The sequence below is a fragment of the Scophthalmus maximus genome, chromosome 1 (assembly GCF_022379125.1).
Source record: "Scophthalmus maximus strain ysfricsl-2021 chromosome 1, ASM2237912v1, whole genome shotgun sequence".
Classification (NCBI taxonomy): Eukaryota; Metazoa; Chordata; class Actinopteri; order Pleuronectiformes; family Scophthalmidae; genus Scophthalmus; species Scophthalmus maximus.
The window spans coordinates 20,628,470-20,646,825 of record NC_061515.1 but is presented as its reverse complement, the minus strand read 5'-3'; the positions used below and the strand labels follow the sequence as shown (position 1 = coordinate 20,646,825).

Below are 18,356 nucleotides of genomic sequence, written 5' to 3'. Positions count from 1 at the left end.
ATTGACCACTAGGGGGAGCTAAGTGACAATTAAATGTGATTACGGAGACTTGTTAACAGTCAAACACCATACACAGGAGAAAACATAAGAAACACAAAATTATACAAATATAAGGAAAACAAATGTAAAGAATGAACCAATTAGTGAAAGTTTGTTGGGGGTTAGACATTTAAAATGGTTTCCACTTTGGACTTTGAGATATTGTGAAGGCTAATGATTTGAGAAAATACCCAACTAATCAATAATACAAATAGAGAATTAATCACTGTCCCAAAATATTTCAAAGTTTTTAATAGGTGCCTTTAAAACAATTGTATATAAGATCAATATATATAACAAAATCTCGGGAGGAGCCTGAATACTTCACTGCAACATCATGAACATTACATTGGCGATTTCAAAGAAAAGAAATGAGACAAAACACATGCTCAAAATATTAAACTTTTATTTGTGAACAAATGGAATGAACTGCAATCCATCTGTTTTTCTTTCTATCTAATATCTAGTTCTATCTTAAATAATACTAACATGGACAAGGGGAAGAAAGACAGACGCTCACTGAACTCAACATTGATCAACCTATTAGCTTCCTTTCAAAAAAGGTTAATTCACAACAATTGAAATATTTAGTCATTGAAAAGGAGGCCCTTGCTTTGGTCTGGGCTTCACATCATTTCGATGTCTATTTTGTTTCTGGTCTTGCTGCTGTGATAGTCTATACAGACCATAACCCACTGACCTTCCTTAACTCCTTCAAGTGTCCTAATCCAAGGCGAGTTTGTTGGTCCTTGTTCTTGCAGTCATATACTCTGGACATACGTCACATTAGAGGGAAGGACAATGTCGTGGCGGATGCGTTGTCCAGAGCACCCTGCTAGTGATGTTGCATTGATTAACTCTGTAACCTGTTATCCTCCCTTCTTCCTCACTCTTTTCTCCTCTTAATCTGCTTCATAGGATCCTGTTGCTGACGTTGGATGAGAAGCAGGTGGGGTTGGGCACAGATATACAGGAATTGTTTAAACTGAAACTTCAGGGAGAGTAGCTGAGTTGGTAAAGCGGTGGACTGAAGATCTGAGCATGTGGGTTTAAATCTTGCATCTGTCAGAGAAACTTCAAGTCCCAAGATCAATGCACACACTCATAGAGTGGGTGGGCAATTCACACAATCGGGCAGAGTAGCGCACCTGGTTAAACGGCTGCATGAAAAACAGGGCACGTGAGTTTGATTCTTGCACATGTCGCATATCTAATGCAAACAGAGTAAGCATCTGAGAGAACACTATACTTCTCTATCTAGATGGCTAAATGTGCAGTCAAATTTAAAAACATTCAAAGTGCGGGTTGACGTACACCAAATGTTCCCTGAAATGCAGCACGTCGGGTGGCGTAGTGGGTTCGTTCACGGCCTCAGGTCGTTTCCTATTCAAAGTGGTATCGAATCCCGCTTGGTGAAGAGAGGGAGCTGCAGATGGAGATGAGGGTCGGGAGGGACCCCAGAAAGATTGCTGAAAGTGAGTATATTAACGTGATGGAGTATATTAACATGATGTGTGTATTAACAGGATGATGAAGGTGATATTGGCGGCAGATGGAGTTGGTGGCGTCCCCTAGAGGTTGCGGATGACGAGCGATGGTGCCTGGGATACGTCAGCCCTCCGGACAAAGATAAGTAGGGGGTTATACTAAACTTTTATCCTTAAACAACAACGCTAAAATTGAACTACAGTCCCCCTCTGCATAGTTTAAAGCAACAGTTAAGGATAGGACGTGACGAGTCACATCATATCCTGAACTGTTGCTTTGTACAATTTATGTACAAAGATCTGAAATGAAGCAGACAAAAAAGTTACAAAGCAGACAACACAATTTTTTAGAAACTACTATATCATTACTTTCCTTTCCTTTGCGTAGAGACGTCTTGTGAACAAAAAAAATATATATTTTGGACCTGTCAACCTTTGACTTGCTAACCCCTGCCTTTGCCCCTGTGCCACCAGGCTGCATATAATATTATAGGTTAAAGACTGCCATTTACCAGATGACCTGACAAAAAAAGAAAAATACAACTACATATATATATATATATATGTAATATTACAAGCCTTTACTTTGTCATGTACACTTTTTTTTACAAAGATCTAAGTAAGGTTCAGGCATTTTAGGTTTAGTTTCATTTCGCTAAAATTATGGTAAGATATGAAAAAGGAAAATGAAAAGCAGGAGAAGTGTATAACGGATCATCTGAACAGGAGAATTTAAAAATCAGAGGTGGAGGGATGGAGGGGACTCACTGGTAAAGATGGATGAACTGCGGTTGAGGGTTGATGGGGTCCAGGGTTCCGTAGATCATGTGCACTGCAAGACAAGACGGAGGAGAGAGGGTCACAGTGGAGGAGTGATACACAGGTTCCATTAATTAAATAACACATGTAAGGTAACACAGTTAAGATTTGGTCTTATGAAGGGAAATATGTGATGTACCAAACGAATTCATAATTTCATCAATTTAAACGTTTCCTGATTTACTTTTTCTTTGCAGCCACGTCAGCAGTTGTGTGAGGCTGTACTTATGTCAGAATGCTCACAATGACAATGCTTACAAGGCATTTTTGCTGCATTTCACATAACGTCTGTCACTATCGAACCCCACTGGAACCCTAAACATAACATTAATTTTATCCTGAGGATAATGCAATATATCCTCAGGATATAATCTGTTCATAATTTTATACAAATACAAATTCACAAAATTCCTATAGGTATGAAGTTCAATATTTCTGTTCATTTTAATTAATTGTTCATTTTAGTTAATTGTTCTGCGCTGTTATTATTCTTATGCAAAAAATGGTATTTTACAAAAGAAGCTACTTTTCCCCCTTATTGTAGTTGTATGTGGACAGGGTTAGTGTCCATACAACACATATGTAGGTTGTAAAGCTACAGCACACAGTTCTTAATAGATTTAGCCTCATAAATTGCTATCAAAGTTCACCAGATTGATGGATTTAACTTTAAAATGTACAAAGTTTTCTTCCGGGAGGAGCAAGTCCCCGGAAACCCCTTGAGGCTCCCAGGTCCACCCCCCATAGTCTCTTAAAATTCTATGGGAAACACAAATCACCAAGCAAAATTATCAGGTTTTCCCCTTTCAACACATGTGAACAGTGAAAATGCATCACCGACAGATTAAATACACAGACAGTCTAATATATGCGTTGATAATTTTTAGATGTAATCACCAAATGTTTGTTTCCTGTGTGCCGGCTCCTTGTGGCTCCTTGAGCCATTCACCATGTGGAAGAGACGACTGGCAAACTGGAACAGGGGATTCCAATTGAATTTATGGAGGGGAGAAGGGGGCGGGGACTTGGAATGTACTAAGAAAGGTTGAGTCCACAGGGGTTTGTTTATGTAGCATAAACTATTTAACTGTCGAAACTACCGGGAACATACTTGAGAATGACTGTTTTTTAAATCTGCTATATTATCAGTTATGAGGATAATTCATTATGAGAAGATTTTATTCTTCTAGTTACACATGTTTTTGTTTGTGCCCAAAACTTATTGTGTGTGGTCAGGGTCACGTTTATCAACAGCTCCATCACTCGCTTTCTTTTTGAATGGTGTGCTTCAGGCCAAACTTAATTCTGTTTTCCTCAAGGCCGAAAATAACTTATTTTTTTTAATTTGCAGATGGGAGAATAATAGGGTGTTTTCTCTTCTGTTGGTTTGAACGTCAGTGCAGTTTGGTTGTGCTGAACTTTGTTTGGCCCGGAGTGCTGAGAAACTGATTGAGATAGGAGCAGGGAGGCTTATCTCTGAACGCTTGGTGTTGGGATACGTATGATGTCAGACCAGTTCTCATAATGCTTTCTAGGCTGCGTGTACAGATAAGCTTTGGGATCTGGAGGAGGTAGAGACATATGCAGGTAGCAAACAAGACACAATTGAAATTGGAGCAAGAGAAAGGGTGTGTGTGTGTGTGTGTGTGTGTGTGTGTGTGTGTGTGTGTGTGTGTGTGTGTGTGTGTGTGTGTGTGTGTGTGTGTGTGTGTGTGTGTGTGTGTGTGTGTGTGAGATGTTCTTCTACACTGAGCTTACTTTAGCTCACCATACTCCCTGAGCAATGACCGGAGCAGTAAGCCCCCCATCCAAGCACTTGGAATCTGGAACGGGGCAGGAGGAAGAGAGGATGGACGGGAAAGAAAGGGAGCGATGCGATGGGGGAGAAAAAGGATGGAGCGCAAAGAAAGGGAGGACGAGAGAAGAGCGGCGGCAGAGACCGACAGAGATAGCCGCACATGGAACGGAACAAAACGGAAAGAACTGACAAACGAATGGAACCAAACAAAAGGAGGAGAAGTGTTGGATTGAGGGATGAGAGGGAAGGCGAGGCCACCTCTTCTTCTCCCTCTCCTCCTCTTGTCCCTCCTCTTCCCCCCGTGAGAATGCAGCGCGCGCTCACGTTTGTGTGTGTGTGTGTGTGTATTTTCTTCCTCGTCAGATCTGCCACGCTTTCATTCGCACACAAAGAAGGGGACGTAGACATACCTGGCATGGGGGGACGTGAAGGAGCTGGCAGAGGTGTGTGTGTGTGTGTGTGTATGAGAGAGAGAGAGAGGCAGATAAAGAGACGCTGGCTCACCTTCCTGGCAGACATGGATGGCCTGTCTGTCTGAGATGTCCCACTTAACACTGACTCGCGCACTTAACCCGCTCCACACCTGCATGGGGCTCACTTTCTTCATCCATTCTCGCTCTTCCTCACACACTCACACATTCATATACACACTGCCTCTGCTTGACATTGTTGTGCTTGTGTATATATTTGATATTTCAATATGCTTTTGATTCAAAGATAAATGTAACTTTAGGCCAAGGCTGACTTATCATACTTGTCTTGACCTACTGTTAAGTTTTCCTATGCATTGAGGGATTATAACTGACAGTCTGGAGGGCGGTCTCAAATTCCTTTAGATTTACTTAAAGGGTCAGCTCACCCAAATCATGAAACAACATAAGCAGAATTTAAATATATATATATTAGGTTCTTTGTGCTGGTAGCAGCTGTATGACTGTATGGACGTAGTTGGCCTGCTAACCTGAAATATCTAAAAAGAAAAAACAACCATTATTATAATTATTACTATTATTATAAAACTATTTCTTAACATTTTTACAGACATTCATGGTCTGAAGACAATGAAGCTTAGAGAATGTGACCTAAAAGTTTCAGTGCTGTGGGTCTTTACATGGTTCAATGCATCTACAGTCTTTTCTTTGGAGTAAAGTTGTATTATCCCTTTTACGGGCAAAGGAACTGGTGTGTGTTGTTGACAATGAGTGACTTGCTGTTGAGGTTTTTTGCGTAGATAATTTTCCTCTTTTGGTTGAGCAGTGGAGTTTATCTCGGGTGGAAAAAAATGCCTAAAAAATCAAATTGCTGCCCACCAGCTGCAGCTGAATGAATTTTGACTTCAGTGTGAAAATGTGTCCATGCTAAAAAAATTGGAGGGGTCTGCAAAGCGAGCACAAACAAACAAACAGTAAACAAGGAAGCAAACCAATTGACGTGTACATGAACACACACGCACATGTACACACAGCAATCCTCTATGCTGCAATTAGCTTGTTTTAAAGGAAACAAATAACAGTAATTTCAACAGAACTGCATCCATAACAATTCACCCCTGGAGTGGATCAGCTACACACACACACACACACCTCCATTAAGTGTACTTGAGAGCGGCAGAGAGGGTCAGCTCAGTGTCTAAGTTATTATGCTACTTTGTTCTGCCTCAGTGGGAAGGCTGCGCACAGGCAAACACACGCATTCAAACACACACAAATAATTAATATAACCCATCAACACGCAAGGTGCATATATAAAAGGGGTGGTTTGATAATGGACAGAGATAGATGAATAAAAGAAAGACGGATGGATGGAGAGCGAAAGAATGTGGTTACCGTTTTCTTTACTTGTTTGTACAAGTTTGCACCTGGCTGAGAGGACCCGCCTCTGTCTCTCCCTCTTTATATCTCCTCACCTCTCCATCCATCTTTCCATCCCCTCGCCTCTCTCTCTCTCTGGATGTACAACATCTGCAGCGACCAGGTAATTATGGCAGCGCCAAAAACAGCGGGGCAGTGCCGCACCGATGAGCTCTGGCACCCCGCAATTAGCCCTGCATCTCCATCTCCCCCTCGCTCCGTCGCTACTCAGATGACCGGCATATTATCCCTGTGCAGAGAGCTGGGAGACAGAGGAGTGTGGGGAGGGAACACAGAGAGATGAGTGGTCGCAGAGGGACCTGAGTGGTGGGTGATGAGGGAATTCTGATTCATCTTATTTTTACAACTCTTCAAGCTGCACTGGGTTCACAGATCAATCGCTAAACACCCGAAAAACCTCTGGTGCACAGGAAGTGATGCTTTAATTTTTTTGTGGCAACAGCTATGGTATAGCAATCATTTGTGTGATTTGTGCAAAGTTCAGTCTGATTTAACTTTGACACATGAAATCGCCCAGACTCTCCAATGTCCAGTGAGGCTCTTACCAGATCTCATACCAAACTGTCGGCAGTTGATATGCATTGTGGGTAATGTAGGTGCATAATGTGCATTCATTCTCATTTTCTTTTGCAAATTTTCTCGACATTAATATTAAACATATCTTACATTTGGATAAAAACCTGCCTAATACCTGGCTGGAATCCTCTTTTCAAGAATAAGTCAAAGGTCCTCCCACTTTGTTTTACTTTTATGTTTGTACAGTTGGTCCTCTATGAATTTTATACAACTTCGTCTCATCTGAAAGGAAAGTTAAAGATGTTCACACTTATATCCATCTTTATTGAAGATACCTGCACTTTTGTGGCAGATGAAAGTTACGATTGGGACTTTGGAATAAAACTGACTTTGTTTACTTTTTATGAATCAGACGCAAATGTCTCTCTCGTTCTATTTTCCAAATTTATTCTCGAATCATTCCCATATCTGATCACTATCAGCATAAAAAGCTGTAGTAAATAAATAGTAAATAAAGTTTTGATAGTAAAGAGGACAGGGAGTGGAGCCAGCTGGACATTTTGAAGCTCAATAGTTTAGCAATTCAGATTCAAATCCCTGTTTATCTGCTGTTTTCCAAACTTTTCCATGGGGGGAAGGCTTCCCTCACCGTCCCGCATTTACCATCCGCCGTGTCTCTGTTACGTGTTTTTGATTGGCCGGTGCACAAGTGTTTGTGCGCGCGCACATTTACATGTGTCAGTGTGTGTCTGTGTTAGCTCTTCTCTGTTTGTGTGATTGTTTGCCTGTGCGTGTTGCTCCCCAAGAGCGTATGTGTGTGCTTTGTGACTACGGGTGCAATTTATGATGTGTACTTTTTTTTTTTCTCTTCCCAATCCAGGAGTCCCCGTCAGGACCCCTAGGCGTCCCTGTGCCCGCCTGCCAAAAACGTCTGCATCTCCTGGACCCCCTTGAGGCAGGGGACAGCCAAATGTCACTTGGACTCTCTACAGAGTGGTGAGAGGAGGACAGGAAGGGGCGAATTGGGAGAGGGGGGTGGGGGAGGAGGAGGGAGGCGAGGGAGAAGGAGAAGTGAATGAGTGGGAGGAACAAGTTAAAGAGGAGATACAAGGATAGGAAGAGTTTGAGACGACAGGTGGACGGACGGCGCGAGATACTGAATCACATAGCTAGTTTTCACAGTCCTATAGCACAATGCAACCCGAACAAATGATACCGACTGTGAATACTTGGCCTTTTGGCTCAGATCTATTTTAGCATTTTCATTCAGCCCCAACTCTTGAAACTTCCCCAGACCTTCTTGTCGGATCAGTATATTTAGCCATGATACTTTTATCCCCAATAGAGAAGGATCAAAGCGGTTGTAGACTGCTTCAAGAATCATATCGACGGTCATTTTGCTGCACGTTAAGACCCCTAACTACAAATTGAAATATTTTCTGTCGCCGCTGATCAGTTTCCATAGTTCTTAAATTGATTTCTCCCCCTCCCACAGGCAACCAGCAGGTTTGGCAGACTGCTACAGTTAAATACAGTGTGAAGATGCTGAGCGCTCTACAGTAGGTAGATCTGCTTAAGACAGGCTTTCACCACACACACACACACACGCGCGAGTATTGAATACAATACCACCCAAGCTGCTGTGGCTAGAAATTAATCGTTGCCGCTTGTAGCTCTTCTAATTTCGCCAAATCAATGCTACTATTGCATAATTACATCTGCAAGAAGGAGCTGCCTATTTTTTACTGCCGTGCTCAAAGAAGCGTTGACTTCTACGCAGGTGTGATAATTGGCTCCCAGACATTATGAAGGCACAAAATTAATATTATTTTTCATTCATTGCTTGTATTAATTAATCATCTGTCCTCAGACATCAGCGTTTCCATGCACATTCTGTACCAACGTGATTTTTTTGAAACGTTTACTGCTCACGACAACATAGACATGTAAAGGTGACGGAATGTGTTTGATCGCCTGCATCAAGCAAGTTTAAAATACCTGCAAATTGATACCGACAAAATTCTTAATGAATGTCAACCACTGGTAGCCTGACAGTTAGGGACGTCAATCTAAAAATTTACTTTGGGCAATGTTCAACTATAGTATACTTTCCATGTTTTTTACTGTATGTAGCCTACTACATGTAGTTTTTTTTGATGATACAATATTGAAAATTCGAATACATAATAATTGAAATAAGACGTTCAGCACCATTGCACATGTCGGCACTGATTGTTTTGCAGTAGCTCTAAATGTAAGAGGATGGTTATCCTCATTTGTTCTACTGTGTGTGGTGTGTAAGGGAATTAAATGTGAGATGCAGTGTAACATTACACACGGTAAATTCCCTTGCATGTGGAAATCAGTCAGCCATACAAAACCAAAAGAAGCCCTGTCAAATTGTTATAAATGTCTCATATTAGTTTTTTGGGTTTAATTTTTTTTCTCCTGTCCACCTCTCCTATTCATCATCTGTGTTTATTAGTGTAGTTTATACTGTATACGTGAATATGTGTGTCCCTTGCTTCTTGTCCTTGCACGGAGGACAAATGGAAGACAAGGCCAAGACAAATAGAACATTTATTCATACAGCAGACTGCTGAGAAAGATTTAAATCTCTTTCTTTTTAATAGGAAACACTTGGTTCAAGTGTGTGTGCTTGTGTTTGTGTGTGTGTGCGTTTGTTTGTTTGCAGGAGGTATGTGAAGGAATATGAAGGGATAAAAACATGTCTTATTCTGGGTCACAGCTGCTGAGATAAAAAAAACACACGCACACACTCACACTTGTAACCTTCTGCTTAACCCTAATTCCCAGTAGACCTGTACGCACACACGCGCGTGCACACACACACACCTCATGTCCCCTGAGTGTCCTGACACACTGGGGGGACATACAGTATCGAACCGGGATGTTCATGGAACATGCACATGAAAAGAAACAATAGAGCAGCCTTCATACTTTTATCCCTGATTGATACAGCCTGAACATCTCTGCACTGATTGTGGGTCAAGTCCACAGAGACCGAGAGAAAGACTTAACCATGACAAACAGATTTAATTTCAGAGTGAAATAATAATACAACAAGAAAAAAGCAGAAGCTTTTATATATCTAGATTAAATTGTAAATTCACCTGCAGGCTAATCATGTGGATGTTTTCATGTTTTTGTTTAATTTTTGTTGACACGTCAGAGGATGTCTCCACTCCCGAGTACAACCAGTGTCCCAGCAGTCCAAACTTAATCGATTCATTTCTCAATCAGCGTAGAATAGGCGTCAAGGTGAGCATGGTCCAAACAACAAACTAAACCAACTAAATCAGAGTTTACTGACTTACCTGAATCACAGAGGAATTATTAAATATAATACAGAGATCTTACCTGGCAGAACACGATATCACAGCACGGCACAGTATGGTTGGGAGAGTGAAGCCGGCATCCGCAGGTATCTTTTTAGAATAGGCGCCATCAGCCCTGGTCCAATCAGCAGGCGCCGCCTATAACTCAATATGCCAGAAGAAGTAGTAGTACAGGACAGGGTGAACACCACCACCCTCAGGCAACCAAAAGAAGAACACACTCAAATTCAAATTATGACTCAGGGTCAAAACAATTTCAATCACTCTTCGTCCCAGATTGCAGTGTCTTCCACAGCTAAAATGTGTCTGTTACGATGCTGGAATAATGCATCATTTGAAAAAGGCAGGTAACTGAGAATTAGCAGTGAGACGGAGTGTGTAATTAAACAAGTTGTCGTTCGCTTACACTCCAGTGTACAATGCAGGCAGCCATGCACATTAGAAGAGAATGCACTGGCTTTGACGAGTAGCTATCGCTCCAAACAGCAGCGACACTGCAATTACAGATGAGAGATAGGTGTGTGTGTGTGTGTGTGTGTGTGTGTGTGAGTACATCCACAGTGGATGCGACAGTTTAAACGTGTTCATTTGCAACATTTTATCTTGGTTCACCTCACTCAGCCACTGACACGCAGCAAATAGACACTCACTCACTCACTCACTCACTCACTCACTCACTCACTCACACACACACACACACACACACACACACACACACACGTGAAAAAGACAACACAACAAAGAGAGAAGTAAGTGAGAGAGAGAGACAGAGAAACAGAGAGAGAGACAAAATTATCTGCCAGCATGGGTCCATTTTACCAAAGCAGGTAGTTTTCCCAAAAACTATGGAAATATTTAAGGATTCAGGGATTTTTTTTCCATCTGTGTGATTATTCATTGGTCACAGTATTATTTTTAAAATGTCCCCTTAGTTTAACTCATCTTCCTGGTTTTGGAGGTTTGCTCAAGGAACTTCAATAGTTACTGAAAATTTGGTTGCAAGTCTTTGTCTCTCATATTTCTCTACAATATCAAATACCAAAGGTCAAATATTCAATCATGAAAAGTAGTATGTGGGTGGATGTAAGGAACTTACCAGTTCACTTGAGGTGCTTCCCCCAATGTATTTAAAATGCTGTGAGATGTCGGCTCATTTGAAACCAAACATTATTTCCTGAGCTTTGAATCCAAGGGTCTAGTTGAAGTAGATGTGGTAAGACATGAACACTGATATCTGATGCCAGTGTCGGGGACTGCACACGAGCAACATGCCTTAAGTCTATATAAAAGTCTGATATTTAGAGATCGCAGTTATGAAACATGTTGCTCTCGACCCCTAAACAGGGGGTCAAGGTTTTAAACTGCAAACTGAAAAATCACTTTTCTGATTAGAATTTATCTCATGCTTTCTAATGCCTTTTTCCCTCCGTAGTGTTTCATAAAGGCCATCCTGTAAATACCAACAAGGGGCAGCGATGAAATTGCAAACACTGAAAAAGACAGGAATGGACATTTTCCCTTTAGTGTCAGTAAAACTGAATTAAACAAGTTTTTTGTGAAGCTATTCATCACCATGACTGAAAGAGCCTCACCTACTGTACAGATTGCAATCCTCATTCAGTGAAAAATATTAAGCTTTATGTGTTGTAATGGTGTTCTGGAATTTAATTAATTGGAATTGTATGATTCTATAAAGTTATTTAAAAAAAGACATACACAGCTAATTAAAGCATGCCTCTTATGAGCATGTTTAACAGCTATTTATGTTCTATTATTTAAAATTAGGAGGGACGTGTTCATTATTATTGGGTTTCTATAATATTGTGAGGTTGCGTCCTCAATAGGTAAAGTGCCTTGAGTTAACATATGTGATGATTTGGTGCTATAATATTGAACTGTATTGAATTGAATGTTTTATCCTTGTGGAACACTTTGTGACTGGTGTCTGAAAGGTGCTACATAAAGAAAGATTACTTACTTATTTACTTACTTATTAGATGTTCACTTACCTCCCTCTTGTGCTTATTTTGTGCGATTACACCTCAGGCACATTTCACATGCTTTTCCATACAAACAGGATAAATGTCTACTACTTTTTGCTTTTAACAAATACAGGGTGGGCACTTCAAGTAACAAATTGTTAGAAATATTCTAGCCATTAATTCATGTGTGCCACTATAATCCCAGCGACTGCTTCACTTTAATGTCACAAATGATGTGAGCATAAGAGAACCTAGTGGAATGCGGTCGCGGCTGCCGGCTTGCGGCGGAGCTTGCGGCTGCCGGCGTAGCTAGACTTGCGGCCGGCCGCGAGCTCCGCTGGCTGGGATGTCGTTAACGTTCTATCGCCCCAGCCCCTTGTGCTCTGTGTGTAATTATGGAGAACGTGTTCGCTGTGCCTCCCGGGTCTCTACGTCGTGTATGTGCCTTGTTACGTACGACTGTTGGCAGCGCAACGTCGTAGTTGCACAGCAGACGCGGGGAGGAGCTTTGCGGAGCTTTGCGGAACACGAAGGGAGGGGGGCGAGGAGTGAGCAGGAAAGCGCTGGAATCGACCATAGTCTCACAGGGCTGTTTATACAGAAAGAGGAGGGTGCTGTGTGGCTTGATCCTTGAGGTGTTTTGACATGGAATGGCAAAGACATTCACACACCTGAAAACCAATGTAACTTGTGTAAAAGGGGGCATAATATGGGCCCTTTAAGGTTCTCTGAAGTTTCCACAAAAAGCTTTGCTAAAATGCTCTCTCCTCTAGGTAACATTCTGAGAAGGTTTTACTATTTCTCACAATTACTTGACTTTTTATTTATGCATTATCATATCTTATCATTACTTATTGTTACCTATCTTCTACTGGGAAGACTGGGAAGAATTTCGGTTATTATGCCCCCTATCCGACTGCCCGCAAGGTTTTTTTTTTAAATTCTTTTTTTATCTTTGAAACTTGACTGATGCTCTCTTTATTTCAATAGTTGGGCTGAACTCACGTTGACCTAAGTCAGGCATCATTTAACAGTACATTGAACCGATTTGTAGAATGTACGCCAACCATGAATTAAATTGCCTTAGATATTTTTGAAGGTGTTAGTGGTAGTTTTGTCATCACAAAGTGCACATTCCGAAGCTTGCGGGTAATGACAAAACATTTGTCAGGTGAGTTAAAGTCTTGTGCATGAGAAACTCACTGTTCTGAAAACTTCCGGTAACAAGACCCATCGGAGCCAGAACTTCCAGACCAGTAAGAGAGTTTAACAATCTTCCAAAAGCATTCACTTACAAAAATACACATGAGGCGTTACAGGTTGCATGCAGGGAAATACGTGTTCAGAAATGATGACATGTCTTTCAGCAAGCAGAATTAATTCATGTCTGCACCTGACAATAGTTATTAGTGTAATAACCATAAATACGTGTTTAGCTAATGGCAAACCATTAACCGTATCATCAGTTTTCATTCACATTCACTTCTGACAGACTGAGGTAAACACCGGGTCTCCCCTCTGGCAGCTTTCCTCACTTTATAGGGGAATGTTAATTCATATTTTATGCAATTAGTCTCTCCAACCATGTGTGCGTTCATTTAACATTTTCCTTTACTAAAACTCAAATCGTGTTAATGTACATCGGGGACAGTCTTGAGAAATTGTTTGTGGGATTTACTGTCCAATGGGGAATAAACACGTAACTCCTGCCTGTTTCACCATTCATTAACAACAACAACAAAAATTACACGGTGGCTACAACAATTGGCATAACTATTCATTACAAATGAACCGCAAGTCACGTGTATACATATTCGAAGAAAGCAAATGAGTTATAACGTGGTTTGAATAATAACACGGTTAATTCATCTCACCATTTTTCTCTCAGGTCGACTGGAGCCAGAGAACTTCATCAATCTGCGCACCTGTTCCTAATTAGCCAGTTAACCCAACCTTTTAGTGACACAAACATGACTAACCAGAGAAAAACACGGTGCACTACGTATTCGTGTTGTTTTTCAGTTACTTTTTTTTTTTACATGCATCTTCAACTGCATCGCAGCAATACGGCCTTTTAAAAAAGAAGTACCAAAAGGCTTAGTTATTAATTACCGTTTTCCCGAATCAAGCAGTGTTCCAAGTGACGCACAGGGCTACATTCTGTCCGTTTGCACCATCTAGTGGCAGTTCTTAAAAATGCATCCTATTTGACTTAAAGGGATAGTTCAGTGATTTTGAAGTGGGGTTGTATGAGTTACTTATGCATTGTTAATATGTCACCTTATGGAGATAGAGATCAGCGATGTCATTTAATGGAGTTTGGAGGAGAAGTGGAAGAAGCGAAAGTCGGAGCTCTACTGTTGCAGAGGGGACCTCCGAAAAAATTATTTTTCGCCATATTTTTAAATTCTTATCTAAAAAAAATATATATATATATATATATATACATATATATATATATATATATATATATATATATATATATATATATATATATATATATATATATATATTCAACAGTAGAGCTAATACAACCCCACTTCAAAATCACAGAACTATCCCTATAAAAGTCCATTCTGTCAGCCTTTCAGTTTCAGACAGAACCAATGTACCATTTTAAGAAGTGATTAAACGTTTGTATACAATAAATAAATGTCATCAGATGTTTTTTCCCCTTTACCCCCAGGGAGTAAATTTCTTCTGTATTAATATAGGAACCTTTTCTGCTGTAAAAGTTTTGTGGAACCATAAAGAGAACCTTTACGGAACGTTCAGCGATCGTTTTAAGAACGTTCTCTAAAAGTAAAGGAGATTTGCAACACAACTGCTCTCTTATTGCTGATCTCCAACAGAGTTCCTGCTTATGAGGTAAGTGGAAAATGCAGGAGTCCCATCTGTCTGTCAGCCCAAACCTCTGGTGTCTGTATGTGCTAGAATAAAATTGAGAGGAAGAAAGAATAAAACTTTAAAAAGATTAAAAAACGCGACCAGAGGACCAGACCTTATGTCCAGTTCCATTTTACTCTCCTGCGACCTCAGGTGGACACTACTGTGTAAGCAGGAGAGAACTTCTCATCAATTTTTTTTAAATGAGTTCCCTGCACTATTTATTTTTTAAACTAATAATCGCGTTAAGTAATATTAAAATACTGTTTTTTCAGTACGTTTAGTAATTAACCCGTCGAGAATTCGAATCGAGCTTTGATTGGCTCCGCTGAGTTGCGTCGCACCAAAACAGGAAGTTTTCACATTTCAGACTAGTTAACTAGCCTGCGAGCTAAACAGGGAAGTGGCTGTGGGCTTTTAAGAGATGTTTTAATTGTGTACCACCAGTCATTGTCGCCGGCAACACAGGAATTATTCAACTGCAACTGTGAGTAAATATATTCACCGACGTGTGTGCGTGGTATGTAATTTATACGGACACCTCTGAGGTCCGAGGATTAGCCGACTAGCTAGCCGGTGGGGTAAAGTTAGCTTGTTCAGGAAGCACTTTAGCTATTTCCTGTCAGGATATTGCTTCTAACAATATCGGTTGCAGTCACAGTGCGTCTGGTGTCAGCATCGTGTGTTTCACCCAGCAGGTAGCTCACTGGGCTGCGCCGTGACATGATGCCATGGAGGAGCGGAAGCTAAAGAGAAAGAGTCCCAGGACTTCCACCAACACGGCGGCTCCGACCGGAGGCTCTGGCCGGAAGAACAGCGCTTCCGGCGGGGGACGACACGCCGGCTCCAGCAACTACATGAAGACCAACGCCAACCAAAAAAGCAAGAGCAGGAGGTACTTATTAATGATATTTATGTATTATTTTTAAATAAAGGATTTATATGTCAAATCATATCTGATTTGCAGGAATACAATCACTCCTGTTTTGTTCTGTTTTCCAGGGGAGTCAGGGATAAACCCAGGTGTCAGGCGGGGTTGGGGGGTAAAACCAATCCGAGCCAGGGCCAGGCAGCGCCCACCATCCAGCACTCATTTTTGACCGACGTGTCGGACGTCCAGGAGATGGAGAAGGGCCTGCTCAGTCTGCTCAACGACTTCCATTCAGGGAAACTGCAAGCGTTTGGTAACTTGTGAACATTTCTCTACAAAAACAAGTGGATTTATCGCCCCTGGTTGAGTGTGAAGATTAAATAAAGTTAGATAGAGGGGTTGTAGGGGAAAGTCATGTTTCATACAAGATAATAAACACACATAAGATGAAGCCATCTCGACAAGTTTTGTTTTTTCTCAGGCAATGAGTGCTCCATCGACCAGATGGAGCAGGTGAGAGAGATGCAGGAGAAGCTGGCCCGGTTACAGTTTGACCTGTACGGCGAAGTGGACGAAATGCCCGAGGACCAGAGGAAAACGGCCTGTGACACCAACATGGACAAGTTACTTCTCAATGTAAGACGGCAGTAGGATTTTTAAATGCTCAGACTTGTGTTGTTGTTTTTTTACTTATAGCTATCTTTTTAAGTTACCAAAATGCTGTAGCTTTTTAAGTATTAAAGTCTAAGAATGTGAATTAATATTTCCACACAAAATGTCACTGTATAACAAGATCAAAATATTATTTTCCTTCCCAGCTTGAGGAGCTGAGTACTTCAATGTATCCTTTTGATATTTAACATGAACCAGTCATTGGGCGTCCCGCAAGCGCTCTGTTGCTTTTAATAGTATTTGAACATGAAAGTGAAACTTCTTTCCTGTCACGTTTCCTCTCCTGTCTGATCTAGATAAACTAAAATACATATTGCCTGTGTTCTTCCTTGACGCCGCTTTTCCAGTCAGAAACTGAATCTAGCCGATACACAAGAGATCCCGAGGACTGCCAGCATGTGATGTGCTCTTAACTCCCCAGCCTCTTCTGACCTGTTTCTTTTATGCCACGTCGAGAGGCAGCAACAGATGAGGTGGAGTTGTAACTTGTCGGCTGTATGTCTGTCAGCGTTCCCTCTCTGCACAGGGGGATGGATGTATTGTAAGATGTCATCATAACGAACACCAACAGATTTATATTTCACCGCTCACTACCAATGTCGAATGCTACAGTGGCTAGTATTAGAGTTAGAGAGAGGTTTAAGATCTATGGAATCGTAATCTCCTTTCTGAACTTCAGTATATTTTACATGGTGGCTTGTTTAAAGTCAAGTTGTGGTCAGTTCACTCATTTCCAAACCTTCTAAACTGACATATAGAAGCCACCTTCTTTTGACAGACATATGATTAATCCATTAGGGTCCTGCAAAAAACAGCTTCAGTGATTATTTATCGGCTTTGTTATATTTGAACTGACTGCAAACATCTCGTGGTCAATTGCAGAGTAATATGGACTCACTTTGTTGCACTTTGTCGTATCTGTCGTCACAGGTCAGTGTCTTTAACATCAAAAGCTAAAGACCCAGAGCTAAACTTTTTAAAAAGTATAGATACGAAGAATGATTATAACCGTATCTCGACATAGAACTTTGTTAAAAACTTTAAATATTTCCTGATTTAATAAAATAAGAGTCAAAATCATTAAATCAGCCAAAAAATAAAATTTAAACACAGTAGAATCTGACTAAGTAACTGTGCTGAATGTTATGGTTTAAAAAAAAACAACAACTCCACTCTGTGATTTTGCATATGATTTCTTGCTACGTGTATGTGGCCTGATTTCACCTCCACCTCCGCTGCTCAGCAATGAATATATTTGCACATATCCACGCAACATCATGCACAATGCACTCATGATCGGTGGTGTGTTGGTTTGACACTGGAAAAGACTGAACAATCCAAATGTTGATGCCTTACTTTTTTGGGGATTTAATAATTTTTGCCTTGATTATATTTCTAACCTAAGACTTTCATCAGCACGTTGATTTTAGGTTTCGGATTCTGTGTTTTGATGCCGCCCTGATTGTAAATCCAACTGTATTTGGTCACTTCATATTTTAACCAGTGTTGTTGGGGGTGTCTGGGGGATTAGTTTGAAGTGTATTACTGTTTTAACTGTTTGCAAAATTTATTTTTACTGACCTATTAATAAACGTGTTGTCTGACTCCATTGGCTACAGTCTTGTAAACTTTAAAGGTAGTTAGAATTCTGTCTGAATGTTGATGTTAGTGGCAGAATGTGTAAGAGTTAAATGGGAAAATAGAAAAGTGTAAGCCAAAATAAATTCACTTATCCTGCCCTACATGGCTACAATTTTTTTCATGTATCACAAGTCCTCTCTTAAAATCATGAGCATAATTTAGGGTCATTCACTGTATTTTTAGTGGTTTTCTCAATTTCCTGTGGCACAGCCTGATTAGTATTGATCACTTATTAAATAGGATGCATCAGAATCAATAATACTTTATTGATCCATGGGGGAACGTTGATTGTGATACAGTTGCTCCAACCAAGAATAGAAATATGTACAGACCTGAAATTCTAATAAATAGAAACATGCAATATAAATGTGTATATTTTGTGCATTCTGTGCTTTATACCTACTATATATATATA

At 40.6% G+C, this 18,356-nt stretch overlaps 1 protein-coding gene and 1 long non-coding RNA gene across 6 annotated transcripts; one reads left to right on the top strand and one right to left on the bottom strand.

Moving 5' to 3' along the window:
- Window positions 1–397: 397 nt before the first annotated feature.
- LOC118305043 lies at window positions 398–5,820 on the bottom strand. The gene is made up of 3 exons (XR_004792268.2): window positions 4,648–5,820; window positions 2,295–2,358; window positions 398–1,656 (listed from the first exon to the last, which is right to left on the bottom strand). It is a non-coding gene; the product is annotated as an uncharacterized LOC118305043 (long non-coding RNA).
- Window positions 5,821–15,083: 9,263 nt separating this feature from the next.
- ccdc28a (coiled-coil domain containing 28A) lies at window positions 15,084–17,905 on the top strand. Of its 5 annotated transcripts, none has more exons than XM_035625397.2 (6): window positions 15,084–15,244; window positions 15,456–15,652; window positions 15,760–15,941; window positions 16,110–16,264; window positions 16,447–16,469; window positions 16,648–17,905. In XM_035625397.2, exons 2-6 carry the CDS (start codon window positions 15,489–15,491, stop codon window positions 16,700–16,702), a joined length of 579 nt encoding a protein of 192 aa, XP_035481290.1. In that variant the 5' UTR covers window positions 15,084–15,244; window positions 15,456–15,488; the 3' UTR covers window positions 16,703–17,905. The 5 variants fall into 5 exon arrangements, with proteins under 5 accessions (XP_035481290.1, XP_035481325.1, XP_035481316.1 ...); XM_035625423.2 differs by having other exon boundaries at window positions 15,089–15,244; window positions 15,453–15,652; XM_035625414.2 differs by having other exon boundaries at window positions 15,100–15,277; window positions 15,453–15,652.
- The last annotated feature ends 451 nt before the right edge of the window (window positions 17,906–18,356 follow it).